General features: G+C 40.9%; 1 protein-coding gene across 1 annotated transcript; it reads right to left on the minus strand.

The window, feature by feature from the left end:
- Positions 1-778: 778 nt before the first annotated feature.
- Positions 779-18,953, minus strand: gpr149 (G protein-coupled receptor 149). Its single transcript, XM_014469470.2, has 5 exons — positions 17,467-18,953; positions 15,560-15,734; positions 14,889-15,385; positions 5,493-5,636; positions 779-3,332 (listed from the first exon to the last, which is right to left on the minus strand). The coding sequence occupies exons 1-5, from the start codon at positions 18,436-18,438 to the stop codon at positions 2,826-2,828; spliced, it is 2,295 nt and encodes a 764-aa protein (XP_014324956.1). The 5' UTR covers positions 18,439-18,953; the 3' UTR covers positions 779-2,825.
- Positions 18,954-20,738: the final 1,785 nt, after the last annotated feature.

Consider the following 20,738-nt stretch of genomic DNA (forward strand, 5'->3'; position numbering starts at 1 on the left):
AAGATATTAATGAAAGTTTAAAGGTTAAAAGGTCACCACTTCTATTAAATCAAAATGACCTTTAAACTTTTATTAATATCATCAAAGCCAAAGCAGCACAAACAAAAAAAATTGCAGCACAAGCCAGCACAAAAGTTGTCAAGTTGATTGACACCAATTTTGTCTGATTTGCTGATTTGAAGAAGGTGGGTGGGGGTGGCTGGTTGACCTTTCTTGACCTCTGGAAACATTTCTTAATATCTTTAAAATGACAGCGGCACAAACGAAAACTTTTGTGCACAAACGAAGCACAAACATTTGACACCAGTTTTGTCTTCAACTTCACTCAGCTGAGGGAAACCATCCAGAACCCACTGACCGGACTATACTGCCAGGATTAGCTGGAGAGAGACACTGGGAGTAACGGTTACCCCAAGCAACCTGACGCTGGATAAGCAAAACACAATGAATGGGTTCCCAATCTTTTATAAAAAAATAAATAAATCACTCTCTCCTTGAATATTGTACATGCAAGAAGGTCCTAAGGTCCTAAGTGTGGCAATTGCTGTTAATTTTCATACAAATGTGACGCTTTTTCTGACCCCGGGGGGTGGGTTCAACAACCAGAGATGTTGCACGCCAAGGATGTCAACCTCACAACAAGTTAATTAGAGCACCAAATTTCCTGTTTTCCCTGATAAATAATTCAACGGTAAGAGTTTGTATGTTGTTGCCAAATGTGCCCAGAGAAATGACATGAATAAATAAACAAAAGCTGGTGCACAGCCCACAGTTCTTTGAAAACAAGTAAGAGTTTATTGATCACGTGGTTTGTGACGACGCTTGGACAGCAAATGAACCGTAAAACACTGAGCAACACAGATGATGGATTTAATTAGGCTGCGGAGGTGAAGCGCTGCTCAAACTGCAACCTTTGGCACAATTAACAGTAGAAAAAAAAAGTTGACACTAAACACAGCTCTACATTCATCATTATTCGTATGCCTGTACATTGTTATTATTTTTTCTCCTACAATCTGCCCCCGGAGCAGTTGAAATAGGAGATCTCAGAAATTGGTGGAGGTAATTTCCTGGAATGAATCTTTAATGGCAGTCTTCAGGAGGAAGGGAGCTATATTTTTTTAGCTCTTTTTTAGGCTGACGCAACGAGCGACCCAAAAAGTCTGCAAGCGAAATCCACACACACACACACACAGTCGGAGTGAGGGTGTTGAGTCAAAGCTGAAAATACTGGACACACCATCGTGAAATGAAATTAAGTACATCTGAATTGTGAGAATAAATTACAATATCTAATTCACTGCTGGAAATGCGAGGGAATGTGCATCGAAGTAATAATGTAAACACTGGTATTACCTATGAGAATAGATAATAGCTTCTAAAACTGTCTTTGCAGTGATTCAAAAATGGTTATGGAAGGCAACAGTGCCTTTCTCCAGTACTAAATTCCCGCATGTAGATAGTGAGAAGTCTCACTGAGTCGCTGATTGGATAGGAAGTCAACTAAACGACTCCCCAAAGTGGCACCCGGGTGTAAAGTTATGCGCTGCCCGCAGAAATAAAATACACAGTCACTCATTTGAACGGCAGAGAAGCTGAATGAGGCAGAAAAGTGTTCTGCATACAAATCCCTTTTATCTAATCTTTAGTCATCACCTTGTTCTCTGTTCATTTTTCAACCTGGCCTGGCCCTCGGTACGCGACGCTGACGAGTGTTGAAATGTTTGACACTGCGGCTGGGTTTAAAGGAAAATACGAGAACAGTAAAAAAAAAAAAATTTTTTTAAATAGCATATTCCTTCTCTCAGTGCGACGTGAATACTTTTGGTGCTCGTCTGTCTGACATCACAGCAGATTTGTTCTCCTCCCTAAGCCCCCAACACACACATGAATGAGTCAGACAGGTGGGCCCTCCCCTCACCGCTGAGTCACTGGTGACGTAGGCCACGTGAGCTGTTTCTAAATGAGATGTGTGATCAGACTTCAGCTTTTCTGAGTGATGTTTTTTTTTCTCTCCTGCTGCTGAATCTATTCCACTGTGACAGTCTGCCACATAGCAAAAAAAATATATATATATATATATATAAGATGAAATACTGATGATTCTGGTGCCTATTCTGGTCTGTCTTTCTATATCATCTAAGACGTCACCACACTTCAGTGCCTTGAAAAAGTGTCCATACCTGCATAACCTTTCCACAATTTGTCATGTCACAACCACTGACTTTAGTATCTTTTCTGGTGGCTTGTGGTTGTAGACCATAAAAAAGTGTTGAGTAGTTTGAAGAAGGAAAAGAATACATTCTGTTTGAAAATCTACAGCAGAGGTGGGCGGGTCATTCCAAAATATGGATAATATCGATATCAAGTCTGTATCAGTATCAGATAGATACTGACATGATAACATTGATACTTAAGTTTCAGATTCTGTCTTGAAATTTGAAAGTCATTTTTAAAGTCATAATACGGTTTGCCACTAGGGAGAGATGTGGTTTTAGACAAAATGTGAAAAAGTTTGAACTGTATGAATACTTCTAAAATGTCTTTTCTTGCAGGCTTATGTTTCTCCATTAAGTTTACACATAAAATATGTATGTGCTTTCACCTCATTTTACCTGAAGAAGAAACACAGGAGTAAGCAAAGAGGCTATTATAACTCTATGAGTCTCTGTTCACATCACTTCTTAGCTCTGTTAAAGCTGTGATCGTAAAGAAACAAAAAAAGATGTGAAATGATTAGGATATTCGTCTTCATGACTTTACTGCCTGAGTTGCTGTTTCAGCCTCCCCCTCAGAGGCCCCTCCTTTGTTATTGTGTACATATCTCACTCTTCCCCCTCGCCTGCCTGCTTTCTGTAAGCCTCATTAAGTAGCTGAATATCCTCATGATACCCTGAGCTCTCCTGCGTCTGCCGTCGGCTATTCTGCCGGTGGGCTTCCACCGTGTCAGGAATAGTGATATTTATGGTCTCTGCCTCGGCGTTGCCACCGCTGGGGATGAGCAGGGAGTAGGACGCGGTCTCGGCCAGGTCGCACGAAACGAAGCGGTTCTCCCGCCGGGAGTAGCGCAGCGACGGCGAGCGGGCGTGCGTCGAGGACTGGCTGATGTTGGAGACGATGGAGACGCTGTCCATGGCCTCCTCGTTGTCGCAGATTTCCAAAACCTCCAGGTGGATTTTAACGTTGGTGTCTCCCACCCCGGCTCCCCTGCCCATCCCCATGCCGATCTCCATGCCGACGCAGCTGACGTTCGTGTCCTCGGCGTGGGACCCAGACGCTGGGTCGTCTGCGCTGGGTTCGTGGCCGACGGACTTGGAACGATACACTTCCACCTTTAAGAGACAGAGATTATTTAGGCTGTTTACAAGCAGTGCAACATTTCTAGCTGCATTTCCGTTGACCATAAAATTGCGGCAATGGGGATTACAAAAATAAATTTGCCAAGATGGAGATGTGCCAATTTCGAAAAAGCTCCGGGATGAGGTGGTTTTGTGGCTGTACCAAAATTAGTGTATTTCGCTAAACTGCAATGGAAAATGCACTTTGTTTTCACATCACACATGTCAGGTGATCAACAACCGTATGTTACCACTGTAGGAAAAGACAAAGAAGATGACAGAAAGCATGTTTTTTAAAGACTTATCGAGTGAGCAAACTTATTCATGTGACTTTAATTGCGTTTCTTGTTTAAAGGAAACACCACAGTTTTGAAATTAAATTTTCTGTGTTGTTTTTTTTTAACTTAAGTGGAATATTGACAAAGTTTTGCATACATTTGAAATGGAAACACTGCCACTGCAAAACTTCCCCTTCTTGTTTCACCAAGATGCTTTAAATAAACTGCTCAAATGCCGGCTGGAGATTTAGAAAAAGTTTCCAAAGGAAAAAGATACCAAGCATATCCTTTTAGTCAATATCCAACTAGTGCCTGGAGACAAACAGCTAAGTTTCTATATTTAGACAGGAATTAGGGCAACCTGGTCTTACAAAACTGCAGATAAACAGCAAGCATTTTTAAGAAAAAAACAGTTCAAGCACTATGCCACTCATGAGACATTTTATTCTCGTTAACAAGACTGAATGAGGACTGCGTTTGAACATTGGAGAACATGACTTATTACTTGTCAGTGTCACAAAACCTACAAGGCTTGATAGTGCTAACATAAATTATTCCAAATCTACCAGCAGACTCTTTAAAGCAAATAAGTCATCTTCCTGACACAGTAAGAGTCTTTGGAAGAAGAGCTTTAAAAGTGGAAAGTGTGGAAAAGAATTTGGAGTAATTTGTGTTATCAAAAACACAAACGCCTTAAATATGATCTCTTGGGGGCAAAAAAAAAAAGAAGCTTTTTTTATTGGAAACTAACTGTAGATGGGCTTACAGGGTTTGATTGGCATGAAAGTCATTGTCCTCTGAAAGAATTGACAGCGGTGTGGTTCTCTCCTCTAAGGTAAATCCCAAACTAATAAAGAAAGTGAGACTTTCAGCTGCTTTTATTCATCATGGCGATATTTTACACAGCTGCCACACGGGATGTGAGATAAAAAGCAGGGAAAAGATCACAACATCTTCCTGAATGTGGGCACAATTTCTGTTTTCTCCAACCTTCATTTTTGTAACCAGTGATCACCATTATAATATAGGAGGCTGATTATATCACAGCCATGCGACAAAGGATGACCAAATTCAGAGACTCCTCCAAATTGTTCCGGATTTGAAGGATGGGTCTGGTGCATCCTTTTCTGCCCACCCTATCGTAAGACTCATGGTGGGCCAAACAAGAGATTTTTTGTTCTTGTAGCAATGGGGGAACAAAGCGAGAGAGTGGGAGAGGAGCACAGTTTTAAATTTAAGCAAGTTCAAATCTGTCGGTACAGAAATGAAAACCTTTAAGCCGTTGGGTTGTTAGGATTGTGTCATTTGCATAGAAATGTTTTTATATGTATACAGTGTTTGTAAATACCAAATATTAACTTTAATGAATGAAAAAGGATTTAAAAAAAAACTATTACAAAAATACAGAAAAAATTATTTCAAGCTCAGTAGTTTCTTCTAGAATGATCATGGATGTGTGTGAATGGTGTCCTCATAGTTTAGCAACTTTCAGCTGTGCTTAGTTGCTCTTTTTACTCTCTACAGATTTCTCTTAACATGACAAAAAATAGAATTACAGAGAGCGGAAAGTTCAACCGGGATTTGAACGGAGACCTGCAAAACATGACGCAAGCCCTTTAAGACCGAAACATTAGCTCACACTCATAGCTGAGTTAGCCAATGGATGTCGTCGCAGTTGTTTCACCATTTCTTAAATGCCAAGTTGATTAAATAAGTAAAGAGACTATTTATAAAACAAAGCTAAGGCTAAAGCACATACCAAGTAAAATTCATATAAAATGCCAAACATTTTCTGCAACAAACTGCTGAGAAATGGGAAACGAAAGCTTGTCATCCCGTAAGATTTCCAGTACGAGACAGAGCCGAGACTCCTTACCTTTTTGGCGTTGTTCGGGGAGATCTTGAGGCCGTCGCTGCTGACCTCATAGGTGGAAAGAGAGAGCGTCTTGCCTGTGGGTGCTTGGAGAGACACAGTGCCCTGAAAGGCGCACAGAGGTATAGAAAGACCACCTGAGGACCTCTGCAAAGGAAAACCACAGAAAACGGTGAACGTATTTAGAATCCTCATTAGACTGGAAGAGGGTAATTCAAGGAAAAAGCCGTACATTCTCTAACTAGACTCTATGGGGTAAAATGGAGTATGCTTGTTGAAGAGTGTACAAGCTGAATATTTGTGTTTTTGTTCAGTTAAAAGATGTTCTTCAACGTACTGTACAGCTTCTGAGAAATGTCACAACAAAACACCAGACTTGGCTTTATGGGGAGTGAGTTTTTATTGATTGCGGACGGTTGGTCAAATGTGACACCGCATGGAAACACAAATTTAAAAACCGTCCTCGGCATCAAAATTACTACCTGTTTTTTGATGGAAGGAGTTTCTCAGTCCGACTGTACAATGTCTTGGTTTAACACAAACTGGGAAATACACAAAGCGGTGCAATCTCCTCGATTTTTGCACCTGCCTTGGCTGCTGATATTTGTTTTCTTTTTGCACTGGAGTCATAAAGGAATTTGCAGTGAATACATGCGGGAGCGACCCGGACCGTCAAGTCAAGAAGTTATTTGCACCTATTTTTTTCTATCATGTCACGTCTGTTCTCTAATCAGCCCCAAACGCCAATAGGATGCAGAAGTGATAGAAAAAGAAAAAATATCGCGTAACTCTGGCTGTGTTGATGCGAATGGGGGGTGGGGGGGAAGTCATTCGTTTTATTTATTACATTTTTTTCACGGTTACTACTATGCTCTCTAGACATGACATGAATAGAGAAACTGACATTTTACAGGTAGAATCTTTTGAAAAATAAATGAATAGTTGCTTTGTGTGGCGGCAACTAAATGGAATAGAGAAAATCTTACTAAAAATCTTCAAAAATATGATTTACAATACTTTATGCCCGCATTTAAACAAGCATGTTGTGTCCAATAGACAAAGGTAGAGCAAAACCCAATTCATACATAATTTATTAATAAGACTCTTTGAATACATTGCATTAATGACCCTTTATGCACAGTTATTAGAAAGGAAGCAGGTAGAAAGAGAAGGGGTGGGAAATGAAGCAAAGGTCCAGCTATGGATGAATGAAGAACTATATCCTCATCACGGCACCGCCCTGCCTCTACATGACACACGGCCCCAATAATATGCAATTTAAATGCAAACATCAGCACAGAGTGATGCTGGAGTTGCATTTAATAGCCGTCACTTATATTTGACATCACATAGAAACAAAAGCAACACTGAGGGGGATTTTGAAAGCGGTGCAACCTTCTCCGGTTTTCTGCAACTGCTGAACACCAACAATTTGCTTTACTTCTACAGTGGATTCATGGAGGTGAAGCTAAATGTGTGCAGATCGCCTACCGCTTTCTCTTCTCATCCACAAAAACAGCTAAAGGATACAACGAAAGTTTGTTCTGCTTTAAAAAGTAATCATTTCTTTCATCAAAACCGCAAGTAAAACACTGCAAACAGCTGTGTTGCTATGCCAAATCCTGGAGGAGAATGTCAGTGAATGAGTTTCGCTTTTTTTTATTATTGCAAGCACAGAAACCGACTAAGATAAGCATTTTAGTTAGCATACAGAAGGGTAAGAACAAACGAGCAAAAACACATGGCAGGGTGGCCGAAGAATGCAGCATTGAAGAGTTAAAAACTCTGATGCATCCCAACGTTACAGGACAATGCCCCTTGAGCCTGGACGCCTGTCCTCTAATGTGATACCAATGGATAAATTCAATTTTACCATCTGCCATCCACTTTAGAGATCTAATTGATATGAGTCATCGTAAACCAAACAAACACACAAAAAAATCAAATAAAAATGTCTCACCGATGCCTCTGCTTCAGCAATAACTCAAGTTGTGTTTTGCCATCACAGCTCAATAAGAGCAGCAACCAGTTCACATTCGGACTTCATTCCTGCTGTTCAAAGGGACTGAAACTGGATTGTGTAAATGATGTCCAGTAACTGTAGATGAATGTGTTTCAACTCGTATTAAAACCCTCATTGCTGCCAAAATGAGATTTAAGACCTTCAGATATTGAAAAGACTGGACCTTGAAGCACAAATCAGCTAAATTGATGTACAATTTTGCTGATGTCAGATTTTTACAACTTATTTTGCTATTGTGTTTACAGTTTTATTCAGGTTTGATTATGTTTATCCCTACCGATTGTTTATTTTGGCAGAAAATTAGCCCTTAGTACATGAAATTTTTTATTTTTATTTTTTTCCAGATAATTTCTTTAAAACAACACACAAGGTTAGCAGGGAACAGGAGATGAAATAATGCGGCGCACGAGGAGAGAGACGTCTACAGGTCTCATTAAAGCTCTGAATTATTAAAACAGATGCTGAATGTGGTTATCTGATTGAGGCTGTGATGATCAACAGAAAACAAGGATGTTAGTGATCACATTCACTCAGATGACAAAGCCGTAAACACATAGGGCTGCAAATTTTACAGGCCATTCTGAAAGAAGCATAAGATTATTAGAATGTAGCGTTCTGCTTTCAAAGTAGGTCCAATGACGGCTGGGAATGAGTCCAAGAAATTAGCTTTGAGGTGAAAAAAAAAGATGTTTTTTCTCCCCGAATATTCTAAAGGATACTATAACTGTTCAGTAAATATTTACATATAATCATACACTGGGGCGTGCTGTGGTGGCGCAGGGGGTTAGTACGCCCCACGTTTGGAGGCCTTAGTCCTCGACGCGGACGTCGCGGGTTCGACTCCCGGTCCCGACGACCTTTGCCGCATGTCTTCCTCACCCTCCTTCCTGTCTGCCTACTGTCAAAAAAAAAAAAAAAACGAGCCACTAGCACCGCAAAAACTCTTCGGAAAAAAAATGGAAAAAAAAAAATCATACAGTGCAGTCTTAATCTTAACCTACTGCAGAAAGTATTATAAAACTTTTGTTTGGCTTTTATTGAGATGACGATAAAATACAATAAAATAATATATCCATAAATATGTACTGGCAGAAACTCATTGTGACATTACTTTATGTTTAGAGCAAAATTTAATACTAAATTTTGCTCTAAAACCAAAACTTACCTATTATCAAATATGCTCCTTTTACATTAAGTAATGGAGAGATCAGCTACACTTTAGCATTTAATTATAGAGATGTCTTTAAGCGGAGCAATTTGCTTACTTTCTAAGCTAATTATTACATGATCATGCTTTGTTTTGGTATGAATCACTGGTGATTTAGTTTGTAGCACAGGGTTTTTCCAGTTCCAGTTGACAAAATTTTAAGAAATTGTTGTTTGACTGCATCAACACTTTGCATTGAATGTCATAAATTTTAAAGGCAAGTGTTTCAGCTGCTCTCTTCAAACCTCTCAACTTTAACAACAGCCTTCTGGGCAACGAGCACGTCTTGTGAAACAGTTTAGCTTATCTAACCATTTTCTTTATTTATGTATGTGCAAAATTGGATTCCACCTAGCAAAGAGACGAATAAATATTTTTTTTTTATTTTTTAACAAAGTTATCTTCATACCCTAAAGAAACACATTGCTCCAATTTTGTCTGCTGAAATAAAAAATAAAATAAAACTAAAGAAACCTTATGAGGTTTTGTCCACATTTCCTCTTCTAAGCACAGTTACAATATTGTTTTGGTCAGGTAGAAGGATAAACAGGAAATACGTAAAACAAAGACAAACTCCAAACGACAAACTCTAAAAAGGCTTCAAAAACCCTGGAGAAAGATCAATCAAGATTATTTTAAAAGAGTACAAGAACATTTGGTGCCATGGAGGCAACGTTTAAGAAAATTCGAGGAAAAATTCACATAATGTTGCACAGTTTTGTTTTGTTTTTTGTCTCACAGGATGAAGGGTTCAACTACCTCCATTTAGACTACTTTTCCTTTGCTCCAATTTTACAACTTTCCTGACTGAAGTGATATTAAGCCCGTTTGTGTTTTTTTTTGCGAGTGTGTGTGTGTGGGGGGTGCGTGTGTGTGTGTTAAATTCAAATGTTATTAGAGGAGTCATTTTTTTTCCAGGTTTAGATGAATTCTATGAAGAGGGAAACTGACTTTCAAGGCCTAACAACTGAATGCACATTGGATCAGCACATCCCCTGAGGGAAAGGGTTAGTAAGTGTATTTCAAGCTTTGCGCTCGGTAATAGAGCATAAAGTCACAGAGGGGGTAAATACGTCTTTAAGCTCCGATTCTAACTCTCCGTCTGGGGGCTGAAGGCCACAGGCTCTGGCAGTGAGGGGGGCGGAAAGGTGCCGGCTAATGACATCTAGCCTGCTAACGAGGAAGAAAAATACAGCCAACGCGGGTACTACATGTACCACTGTGAGTAGTGAGTAGTACTTCCACATGTATGGGCTCCAATCAATGGTTAAGCCTTAAGGAAAAAACAAAACACAAAATTCCCTGTTAAAGAAGCCCAGAAGTAGGACACACACTCGCGCACAAAGACAAAAACGACACACTGAGACGTACAAGTCAGCAGCGAGAATCTATAACTTCTACATGATGCACAGTGAATGCCAAAGCCAAGCTGCAGATGCATGCTCCGTGGATTTCCACCCTCTGGCGATTTTCGAACCAAAAACACATTTCATACTTGCAAGTGGAACAGAGACGCAGACGTGGAGATAACGTGTGCTCGTGAGGGTTTGTACACGCATGCATGCATGCCCGAGTGTTTCCACATTCTCGGAGCTGTCCACACACAAACAAACAAAAAAAACGGGCTAATGGTGTTATTTTTTCCCCCCACAAGTTACGAGTCAATTTCAAAGGGTGCTGCTCTGCTATTTCAGGAGCAGATCGAAGCTGATCTCCCATCTGTTTCTGTTACCGCCAATGCCAACGTGCATTAATCATCATACTTTTACCATTCTGCCCTCATTTAACTATTTATTTGAGTCTCAAACACACCGAGAGATTTAAGCTTTCGCCATTATGAGAGCGTAGCATGCCGACAACAAAGCCAGAAAGGGATTCAAAAAGATTCAGCGCTGCAAGAGCGAAAAAAAGCAGGTATTAAACATACTGCCATTAAGCCAACATTTCTATTTTTTTCTCTAGTGTGTCATGTTTAGGTAGGGAACCCACATGCAGAGACTTAAGAGTTATTTTAATGGTTAACAGCAAAATGCTCAGGAGACATCCATTGAAATCCAAGGAAAACAGCATGGTATGAAGATAATGCAGAGGACCATACTGTATAATGAAAAACGATGTGGATATACAAGCATAAAAGTGCAATATTTCTTCCCAGACATTTCAGAAAGGGAAACTCATATATTACATAGATTCAACACACATAGAGTGATATATTCCATTGTTTCTTGTAATTTTGATGATGGTGGCTCACAAGTAATGAAAACCACAAATTCAGTGTCCACAGACAATTTCAATATTGAGAAAAAGGTTAGTGGTGTCACACCCCAATCAGTTAATTAACTCTAAACACCTGCAAAGGTTTCCAAGCCTTTAAGCGGCCTCTCACTCTGGGTCAGTCGGCTACAAGATCTTGGTCTAAAAAGCTGTTGTTGAAGAAGATGGTTGTTCACAGAGTTCTATGTCCAAACATATTAACAGAAAATTGAATGGACGGAAGAAGTGCGGTAAGAAAGGTGGATCACCAGGACGGAGAACCGCAGCCTTGAGAAGATTGTTGACTGAAATCCATTCCAGAAGAGCCACCAATTCTAGACATAGGCTATAAATGGTGCATTCCTTGAGACAAGCCACCCCTGAACCAGAGACAACATCAGAGGCATCTTACCTGGGCTAAGGAGAAAAGGAACTGGATTTTTGCACAATGGTGTCCAGAGTCAAGTTTCCAAAATACAGTAAATTCTCCATTTCATTTGGAAATCAAGGTCATGGAATCTGGAGGAAGAGTGGAGAATACAGAGAATCCATGTTGTTTGACATCCAGAATGAGGTTTCCACAGTCAGTGACCGTTTGGGATGCCCGTGTCATCTGCTGGTGCCGGTCCGCTGTGTTTTCTGAAGGCCACAGTCAATGCAGCATCTAATAGGAAATTGTAGAGCACTGCACGCTTCCCTTTGTTGTATGGAGATGTTGATTTTACTTTCCAGCTGGACTTAACAACTGCTCAGACTGCCAAAGGAACCAAAAGCTGGTCCAATGACAATGGTGTCCCTGTTTTTGATTGGTCAGTCAACTCCTCTTTTCTGAACCCTTTAGAACAGGGGTGTCAAACTCCAGTCCTCAAGGGCCGGTGTCCTGCAACTTTTTGATTTGCCTCTGCTGCACCACACCTGAATAGAATAATTATGTCATTAGCAAGGCTCTGGAGAACTGATCTACACAAGGAGGAGGTAATTAAGCCATTTCATTCCAGTGTTTTGCATCTGTGACACCTGTGCTTTAGAAAATCAATGGACTGTTAAGATGAAGATTAGAGAGGCACCTGACCCAGAAAGGCAACTATCAAAGCAATCTGGGTTTCCACAACACCTACGTAGCACCACAGGCTGATCTCCTCTATGCCACAGTGCATTGATGCAGTAATTCATGCAAGAGGAGCCTCAACTAAATACTGAGTGCATAGAAATGTACATAGTTTCCAGAAGGCTGGCGTTTGTGCTTAAAACATCAATTTCTCATTGAACCAAATATTCTACTTTTCTGAGTCACTGGATTTTGTGTTTTCTTTAGCTATAAGCCATGGTCATTTAAAATGCAACAAAAAACAATAAAAGCTTGAAATATGTTAAGCTGTGCAATAAATCTCTATAAAATCACATTTTCACTTTCTGAGATGACTGGAAGGAAATATTGCTCTTTTACGCAAAACAAATTTTTATCTTAGATGCACTATGTTAAATCATAGAGGCAAATAGGGAACAGCAAAGGCAGAATGCAGCAAGAAGATAATGATATTATAGGGCAGTGGTTCCCAAAGATTTCCTGCCTCCCCCTATGGATTACAATAAAATCCACCCCCAAAAAGAAAAAAAAAAACATCTGGGCACACACATCCTTCAACCAGACATAAACCTATACACATATTTTGTTTTCAAACTCCACTGAAGTTTATTTCAAACTTCAGGTTGCAACAAAACACACTACAAACCATCTTTACAGTGAAACACTTTTGTGTGACTTTTTTTTTTCATTCATTAATACCGCTTGCCCCCCGGCCCCTGCAATGGCACTGCGCCCCCCCTTGGGGGCGTGCCCCACACTTTGGGAACCACTGTTGTAGGGTATGGCCTTGAAGGAGAGCTAAAGGCAGACTTGGGAAAGGTGAATGAAAAATACTGGAGAACAACTTAGACACAAGGAAACTACAAATGAAGTTAAAAAGAACCATGTCAGAAAAATCAAATTCAGTCAACCCAAAGAACAGAACTTAAAAAATAATTTAACAACAAGGAATAAACGGACAAGGACATGATCAGAATGCAAAGAAGAAAACTTAAATCCAAACCCAGAAGGATCATGACAAAATGTTGTATTTTGTAAGTGGAAAATAATCCTGTGTGTAAATTAACCAATATAATGTCTCATTTGGGGAATTATGTTACTGAAATTAAATTTCAATCTATTTTATTGAATGCGTCTATACAGCTTTCCACTTTTAAGATGAGTGAAATTCCTAAACGAATCAGTTTTTTTTGTTTTCCACACTTTTTTCAACAATCACAGAGAATTCTCAGGTGAATTCAGGCACGTACCTTTCATTGACAACAATCCCAAAGCCATAAATCTGAATGCCCTCCTCCTGAATGAACTCCCCTGAGTAAATCAATGAATTGAGCAGAGCCGTTTTGGAGTCTCAGAGCGGTAATGAATTCAATTCTGCCTTTGAAAGACAGGTGTGCATCTGATAGCGTCCCAATCAATCGCTCCATTAGTTAGGATCTGTTGCCGCTTGCTACAGACAAAGATATCTTGGGAAAACCATGGCTGAGAAGCATGGAAGGGGAGAGAAAACAGGGTAAACAAGGAAGGATTCAAGCCCACTTTTATCTAGATCGCAGGCACAGCAGCCTGGCTGATCATCTACAATTTCAAAAGGCGTAAATGCAGATTTGAAAAACAAGCCCAAAGACATATGAACCAGCCCAGAGAAAGTCAGAAGCATTCAAAAGAAAGATTGTTTTATTTCCTTTTTTAACCAGCCTTACAAAGCCTTGAAAACTGATTAACATGCCTTGGACTTTTCCATGTTTTGCTACAAAAATTGCAACGTGCATAACTCAACCTCATAAACGAACTGCAATAAGGAGTTTGTTGTTCATTCTATCTTCTGAAAAAGTAAAGTAGCACAACTGCAAACTGAGCAAAATCAGTACATCCAACTGAACTGACAAGGGCAAGGGGAGAAACTGGTTTTAAGGAAGCAGCCAAGAGGCACATCTGGAGGAGCTTCACAGATACACAGCTCAGGTGAGTAAATCTATTGACAGGACAACTATTACTTGTTAACTCCTCAAACCTGGCCCTGTGTTGAAGAGTGACAGGAAGAAAGCAAGTGTTGAACACGCTATTCCCATCACCATGGGACGCTTTTCTTCGGCAGAATCAGGGAAACTGGTCAGAGTTGATGGGAGAATGGGTCAAGGTGAAAACAATGCAGGACAATCCTTGATGAAAATCAGTTTGAACATGCAGAAAGTTTGACAGTAAGTCAGGTTTTTGTCATCTGGGTGGTTGTCCATGTCGCCCATATCAGAAACCGCCATTGGTTATGAGAGGAGGCAGCGAAACATGAAACTGCTGCTGTACAAATTACTCAAAAGGTTGTTGCTAAGGTAACCAAAGAATGAGTGAGTAACTTAATGCCAGAGGTTGAGAGGCTTAATTCTTTCCCCTGCCTACATCCCCCAGAATGCTCTGTGGTTCTGGAATAGAGTTCAGTAAAACGATTGAATATTCTGTCAAATGTATTATCTACTGTTATTGATCGCATGTTTTTTCGTGATACAAATTGTTACTGATTTATTGTCCAGCTCTAATAACCACTTTTTTTTCGCACAATCATGCACTACTTCCTGTTGGTCTATGACAGAAAACACAAAAAAATACATAGGAGTTTGTGGTAGTAATGTGACGTTTTGCGAAAATACTGTTGCAATATGTCGATGTTTGAGCCTTGGAACGCTAATCAATAAGAGATGATGACCTCACCATATTTTGTGAGATAACGGTTCCTGTGTGTGTTAACTTTAGGAAAACAATAGCCTGAATAATAATAATAATGGTAATAATAATAACAATAGGGTTTAAAAAAAGCAACTAGCCACTCTGTACCTGTCTGGGCGTTCTCTCTGATTTACTTCGGCACCACTCCCAGTCCGTCAGCTCGATTTTCCTGCACTCCTCGTGCGAGAGCCTCCTCTCCGGTCCGTCGAAAACCGACGACGAGTCGTTCAGAGCGTGATCCTTTTCCCGCAGGTGGGAAGGCAGCGAGGGGACGCAGTGGAATTCCTCATCGTCCCTGTGGTTGACGTGGGGGAGAGCGGGATGATCAGCCAGCGGGCCCCCCACGCCGGCCTCCAAGAAGAGACCGGCGTGAGACGAGCTGTCCGCCGGCAGCGAGGTGCTGAAATCAAAAGTGGGGCCCAATCCCGAGAGCCCGCCGGATTCCAGCGCGTCGAGGCGTGCATTTGGGAAGTCACAGTTAAAAAAGCTGTGATAAGTGGGTTTTTCTATAGGAGGGCTGCTTAGAGACTTGGTGGCATGTGACAGCTTATAGACTCCGTACCCTTGCTGAAAGGAAAGGTTGAACTCAAATCTTCTTTTCATCTCTACAAGAAAGACAGAAGAAACATAAATAAAAACCACACACACATACACACACAAAAAAAAACACAAAACGAGAAACTTGAAGCTTTCTTTTTCTCCTTTAAAACCTTCCATGAGTCATGTTTAAAGTTTTATTGTGCTCGAGCAATCACGATTGTTAGATTGCGTCTTTGTACCTGAAGGCTCCTGTGCCCGCTTGCAGTTAATGAAGCAGCCACACGGCATATGGATCCAGCGCTCTGACAGCACAAACAGGGGAGTGACCGCAGGTGCAAGCAGAGTGAGAAAGAAGCTCAGGGTCTCCAGAGAAGAGCTGCGCACGTTCACCGCATGCCGTATGAGGACCAAAGTCTGTGAAAGCGAGAGGGAAGACTGAATTAATTCACCCAGAAGTGAGATATACAAAATGCATGAGGAGTTGGCAAGGAAGGAGACATGTGAATGGAGGTGGGGAGGAGGACACAAAACCTTCATCAACGAAAAAGGCTTTTTAATTTTTTTTTAATTCATTGTGTTTTTGTTCATTCTACCTGACCAAAAAAAGAGTCACACATTGATATGTTGTGGTTCCGTTTTAGCTTTTGGAACAGCTTCAGTTCTTTGTGGCATGTAAACAAAAACAAACTAATGTTGTCTGAAATACTTTTTCTCAGGGATATTGTAATAATTATTGTATTTGAACAGCCCTCTCTAGTTCATTCCAATTATTCTAATATTTTACATAATCACTTTTACTATATGTATATGTTATCTTATTTTATACCTTCTTAAAAGGGACTTTGTTAAATTGTGTATGGTATGGTTAGTGTGTGCACTCTCTATTGGCCAATCCATGCAAGAAAATGACCAAACATTTTATGACCTGGCCATAAAAAGGATGAAGCACATGATATTGCAGAACCTGAATATGATCGACTGAGTAAACCTCAGATCACGATTACAGTAGAGTAGGCATGATGCCTGCAACTCTATACCTTACAAACTGAAGCCTTTTTTCATTAATTTGGCTAATAAGTGTCACATGATTATTTTTCCACATGGGTTTTTGTTCACTTTACATACGCATTTACAGATACGTTACTGAGATGCATTCGATACTGTAGCACTCATAATTTTAATCTCATGGAAAATAATTCTATGGAATATGTATTACAAGTTAGAGCCACCCTATATCATGCACATACGTGCCACTGCAATAGAATTTGAGTAAATGTCATATTCCTGAATCTCATGCTGCTCTGTGCAGGTGCTCTGTCTGCGCTGATGAAGATTCATTCACCTTAACAAGCTGAATGCTCTAAGTGGATTTGACGGCAAGGCGGTCTGATCTTTTTTCTGCTGAATTTAGCTAATAGATTTTTGACAACTTGGGAGACGCTCTCAGACTCTGCATAGGTCATTGAACTTTCAACCCCAGATAATCAGACAATTATTAAGTAAATAAAGTATTGCCAGAATATTGGCTCCAAGGGAACTGAATACATTTGCCCATCCAGAGCTGGTCTGAGTTTCAATAAGGCCCTAATCATAACTTCACTTGGGGCCTCAACTCCAAACAAACATTACAAATACATAGCAGAATATAAATTATGGAATCTATACACCATTTCTTAAACTTACTAATTTGGTCCAGCAGTTCTGTCCAGAGTGTAATAGGAAAGAAGATAGAAACTTATGTATTGAAGAGCTTGCAGTTAAATTAACTATGACATATGACTCAAGCAGAGATAAGCAGCAGAAATGATTAAAGTGATGACAAGTTAGCAACAACTGTGAAACTATGGGGGGGCTAAGAATTAGACTGGGTTGTGCTTGGACCAACACTGTGCACGAGACAGATTATTTATTTATTTATTAAAGACTTTTTGGGGGGTTATCAATTTACTTTCACTTCGCAGTTATGCTTTTGTGTTAGACTGACACAAAATCATATGAAAATACACTGAAGTTTGGGGGGTTTTAATGTGACAAAATGTGAAATGTTTTGAGGGTTCTTTTGGGAAGCACTATAGTTCTTGGTAGAGCAAGTTACAAAGATGTTTTTTTTTCTCCTTTGTTTCTTTTCTTTATTAATGCTGCTTACCATCATCGGCATCCATAAAATGACTCGAAGAACCGCCAGAATCATGGAGAAGCGCTTCTGCGCGAGCACAACAGGTGTATCCCCGGCGGAAGCCCCCCTACGCCCGCCGGCGGACACAGGGGAAAGGCCGCTGTCCTCCTTCTCCCTCACCCCCGTCCCGCAAGAACTCGGGCTCAGCTCGTTGTACGCTCCGAAACTTCTGTCCAGACTGTCCCGGGAGAACGACGACGGGAGCTCACAGAGGTGAGCGGAGCCGCTCAGTCCCCTCGCCATGTCCAGGTAGCTCGGGTAGAGTAACGTCCTCTGGGGCTCTCTGGAGCACAGCAGCTGATACGTGAGGGGAATGAAGAAACCCAGAAAGCCACAGAAGCACAGGAGATACAACGAGAAGAGCAGCAGGGTGTAAAAGCTGTCGCTCTTCGGGAAACAGCCGAGAGAGGCCCGCGCGAAGCTGCCCCATCCGCACAAAGGTAGCACGCTCACGGTCAGGCTCACCGCCCACACGCCGCCGATAGCCCACATGACTCTCAGCGGCCGGCGGACGGACTGGAGCACCCCGAATCTCTTGGTGACATAAAAAGTATAGGCTGCTATGAGGCACGCCTTCATGTTGCTGGAAACCCCCTGGAACACGTAAAGAAGTCCGGACAGAGTGCACAGACCGCCGGACCCCTCACCCCGCCGGGTCTCCCACTGCAGGAGCATGAAGAGGGAGAGGGGGACCACGCTGAGCAGGTCGTCCACCGACATGGAAGCCACTATGACACACAGCGAGGTTTTCCTCCTCATCCGGAGGAGCGAAAGGAGCGAATACACGCCTCCAACTAAGGTGGCGGCGGCGATGGTTACGCACAAGCCGAAGAGGAGAATCTGGATCCGTCTCTCCATGCCGGAGGGGTCCGCTTTGTCCGAGCTTGCCGTGGAGAGGTGGCTCTGGTTGGGCGCAGGGGAGCTCTCGTGCGTCGTTGACATTTTTTCCCCCCCTTTTTTTTCTCGGTTGATTTTAGTTTTGACTGTTAAAAACAGACAGGTCCGCTTGTAAAGTTTGACTTGCAGCTTGTTTTAAAAAAATATATATATATAATTTTTTTAAAAAAATCACAGTGGTGGGAGGAAGATCAGAAAATCAGAAAGCGCACCATCCCCACTTGCGATCCATCCGGGGACGCGCGCCTACCCAAACCTCTCCCCGTCCTCTGGATGTGGAGTTCCGCTGGTTTTACCGTGTCGGCTGGCAGGAAGGAAGGAAGGCGGGCAGGCAGGCACTTGTCTTCACCGCACACACAGCGTAACCGGAGCATCTCTCTGGTTTCCAGCGGCCGATTTACGCGCTGTCGTCATCACAGTTTCCTATCACGGCAGTCATTTGGGGAGGGAGCCTAACGCGGCTCCACTACCAGCGTGGAGCAGGTGCATTAGACAGCTGTTTCATTTATGGCAGGAGTCTGTTCTCGGGTCAGTCCAATACTGACGCCGCAAGCTGGCTGAGAGGCATTTCGCTACATCTGCATACTATTGAAAGAGAAACATGGGCGATTCTTAAAAATCTGTCAGCACATGAATAGATTAATGAGTTTAAATTTGTATGCAAAGTGTCCAACATTTTGCCCTTTTAGTCCACGTGAACGCTAACAAATCTATTTTTTTTTTTTTGGTGATTTTATAAAAAAAAAAAAAAAAACAATGCAAGGTACAAGAAAGGGAAGAGGAATGCTCAACAGTATTCAAATTTTACCCAGTCTTCTTTGCAAAATAGCTGAAATTCATTCTGATTACAAAAAGCGCATCTGTAAATATTGTTTTCTTTGTTCTTAGTTTTAAATTAATTAAAATCTAGACTGTGTGGATATGGATCTAAAACATTCAGCTGCCCCAGCTGGACAGTGTTTCCACTGGGACATTCAGTGTTAGTTTAATTCCACAGTGTAGCCAAAAAAATTCAGTTTATTCTCATCTGACCCGAAGACCTTTTTGTTCATGTTTTTTGAATATTCATGACTTACAGGAAACAATAAACTACGACTTCTTATGACGTTCTGTCAAGAATATAGAGCTTTTTTTTTACAACCCTTTATTAAAAGTAAAACTTCTTGAGTGCACACAATAGATTCAGCCACCCGAGCTGTGGACGTTAAAGGTGTGCAAAACACCATATAATTGGCATCCAATGCCATGTAATTGGATAGATCCGATACGATAATACGATACCGATACTTTTTGTTAGTTAAGTTTTATATATTCTCAAACTTCTGTCATTTGGGTTCTTCCTTTCATCTTGTTGAAACTTGGATTTTAACAAAATGATTACAATTTGGGTTACGTTCATTGGTGTTTACAGCATACTTTATTAACATCTTGACATGACAAACAAACAGAAAGAGACAGAACAAATTTGTGTGCATTTGTTCCTATATAAGGTGCTAAAAGATTTCATTTGAGATCAAATAAAAACTATTTTAAAAGCTTTGAGAGAAACTACAACAGAAAAAAAAAGATTCGATATTATCATGCTAATATTGATCTAATACGGACACCGACTTGGTATCGATTTCGTCGATATTTTGGATTTGATCCACCCACTTTTAAGAAGATGTCTCCAACAAGTCACAGCTGGTGTGTTCCTCCTGGTAGAATCGCCATTTAATCCTCTCTCTTCACACAACCGGGCAGATTAAGTTTGATGATCAAGTCTTGAAAAGTTAAAGCGATGCTCCTTGGGATGCTTGAAGCTCGGGATGTTTTATCACCTCTGTTTTAGATTTTGCAACTTTATTCCTGGCCTGTCTACTGCATTGATCTTGTTCTGTAACAAACTGCAGGTGAATTTTTTTGTTGTTGCTGAGATTAAATTACACACAAGTCCACTGTTTAATAATCACACGTGTCTTCTGAGAGCAGCTGTTTGCGTGGAAGATGTTTTGTTTTTTCTTTCAGATTTACTTTGTTGTTGCAAAATTAAATCGAAACCATGGGGTCTATTTTTGTCTCGCCAGTATTCAGCTGTGTGTGGTGTTACTGTAGTGCTCTTAAAAGTGTGTCGATGGTGAGATTACATAACCGAGATAATTCTTTTAATTGAATCTAAATCTGCAAAGGTAAGTGATTAGCTGTTAAAGATCGCTGCAAATTAGATTAGGAAGCTAATGGAGATGTTTCTAGACCGGAAGCTGTGTGTTCACGCTCTTTAGTAGCAGTTCAAAGATGTACTGCTGCATTCTGAAGAGTTTGTAATCTACAGGCATGCCTCGTTACAGTTGTAGTGACAGGACAAA

This window comes from Xiphophorus maculatus, chromosome 18, assembly GCF_002775205.1.
Source record: "Xiphophorus maculatus strain JP 163 A chromosome 18, X_maculatus-5.0-male, whole genome shotgun sequence".
Taxonomy (NCBI): Eukaryota; Metazoa; Chordata; class Actinopteri; order Cyprinodontiformes; family Poeciliidae; genus Xiphophorus; species Xiphophorus maculatus.

Coding starts and splice junctions, on each gene's coding strand:
- gpr149 (XM_014469470.2), bottom strand. CDS start 18,438: ATGTCAACGACGCACGAGAGCTCCCCTGCGCCCAACCAGAGCCACCTC. Junction 15,735..17,466: donor TTTTATGGATGCCGATGATG/GTAAGCAGCATT, acceptor TCGCTTTCACAG/ACTTTGGTCCTCATACGGCA. Junction 15,386..15,559: donor GCGGGCACAGGAGCCTTCAG/GTACAAAGACGC, acceptor TCTTTCTTGTAG/AGATGAAAAGAAGATTTGAG.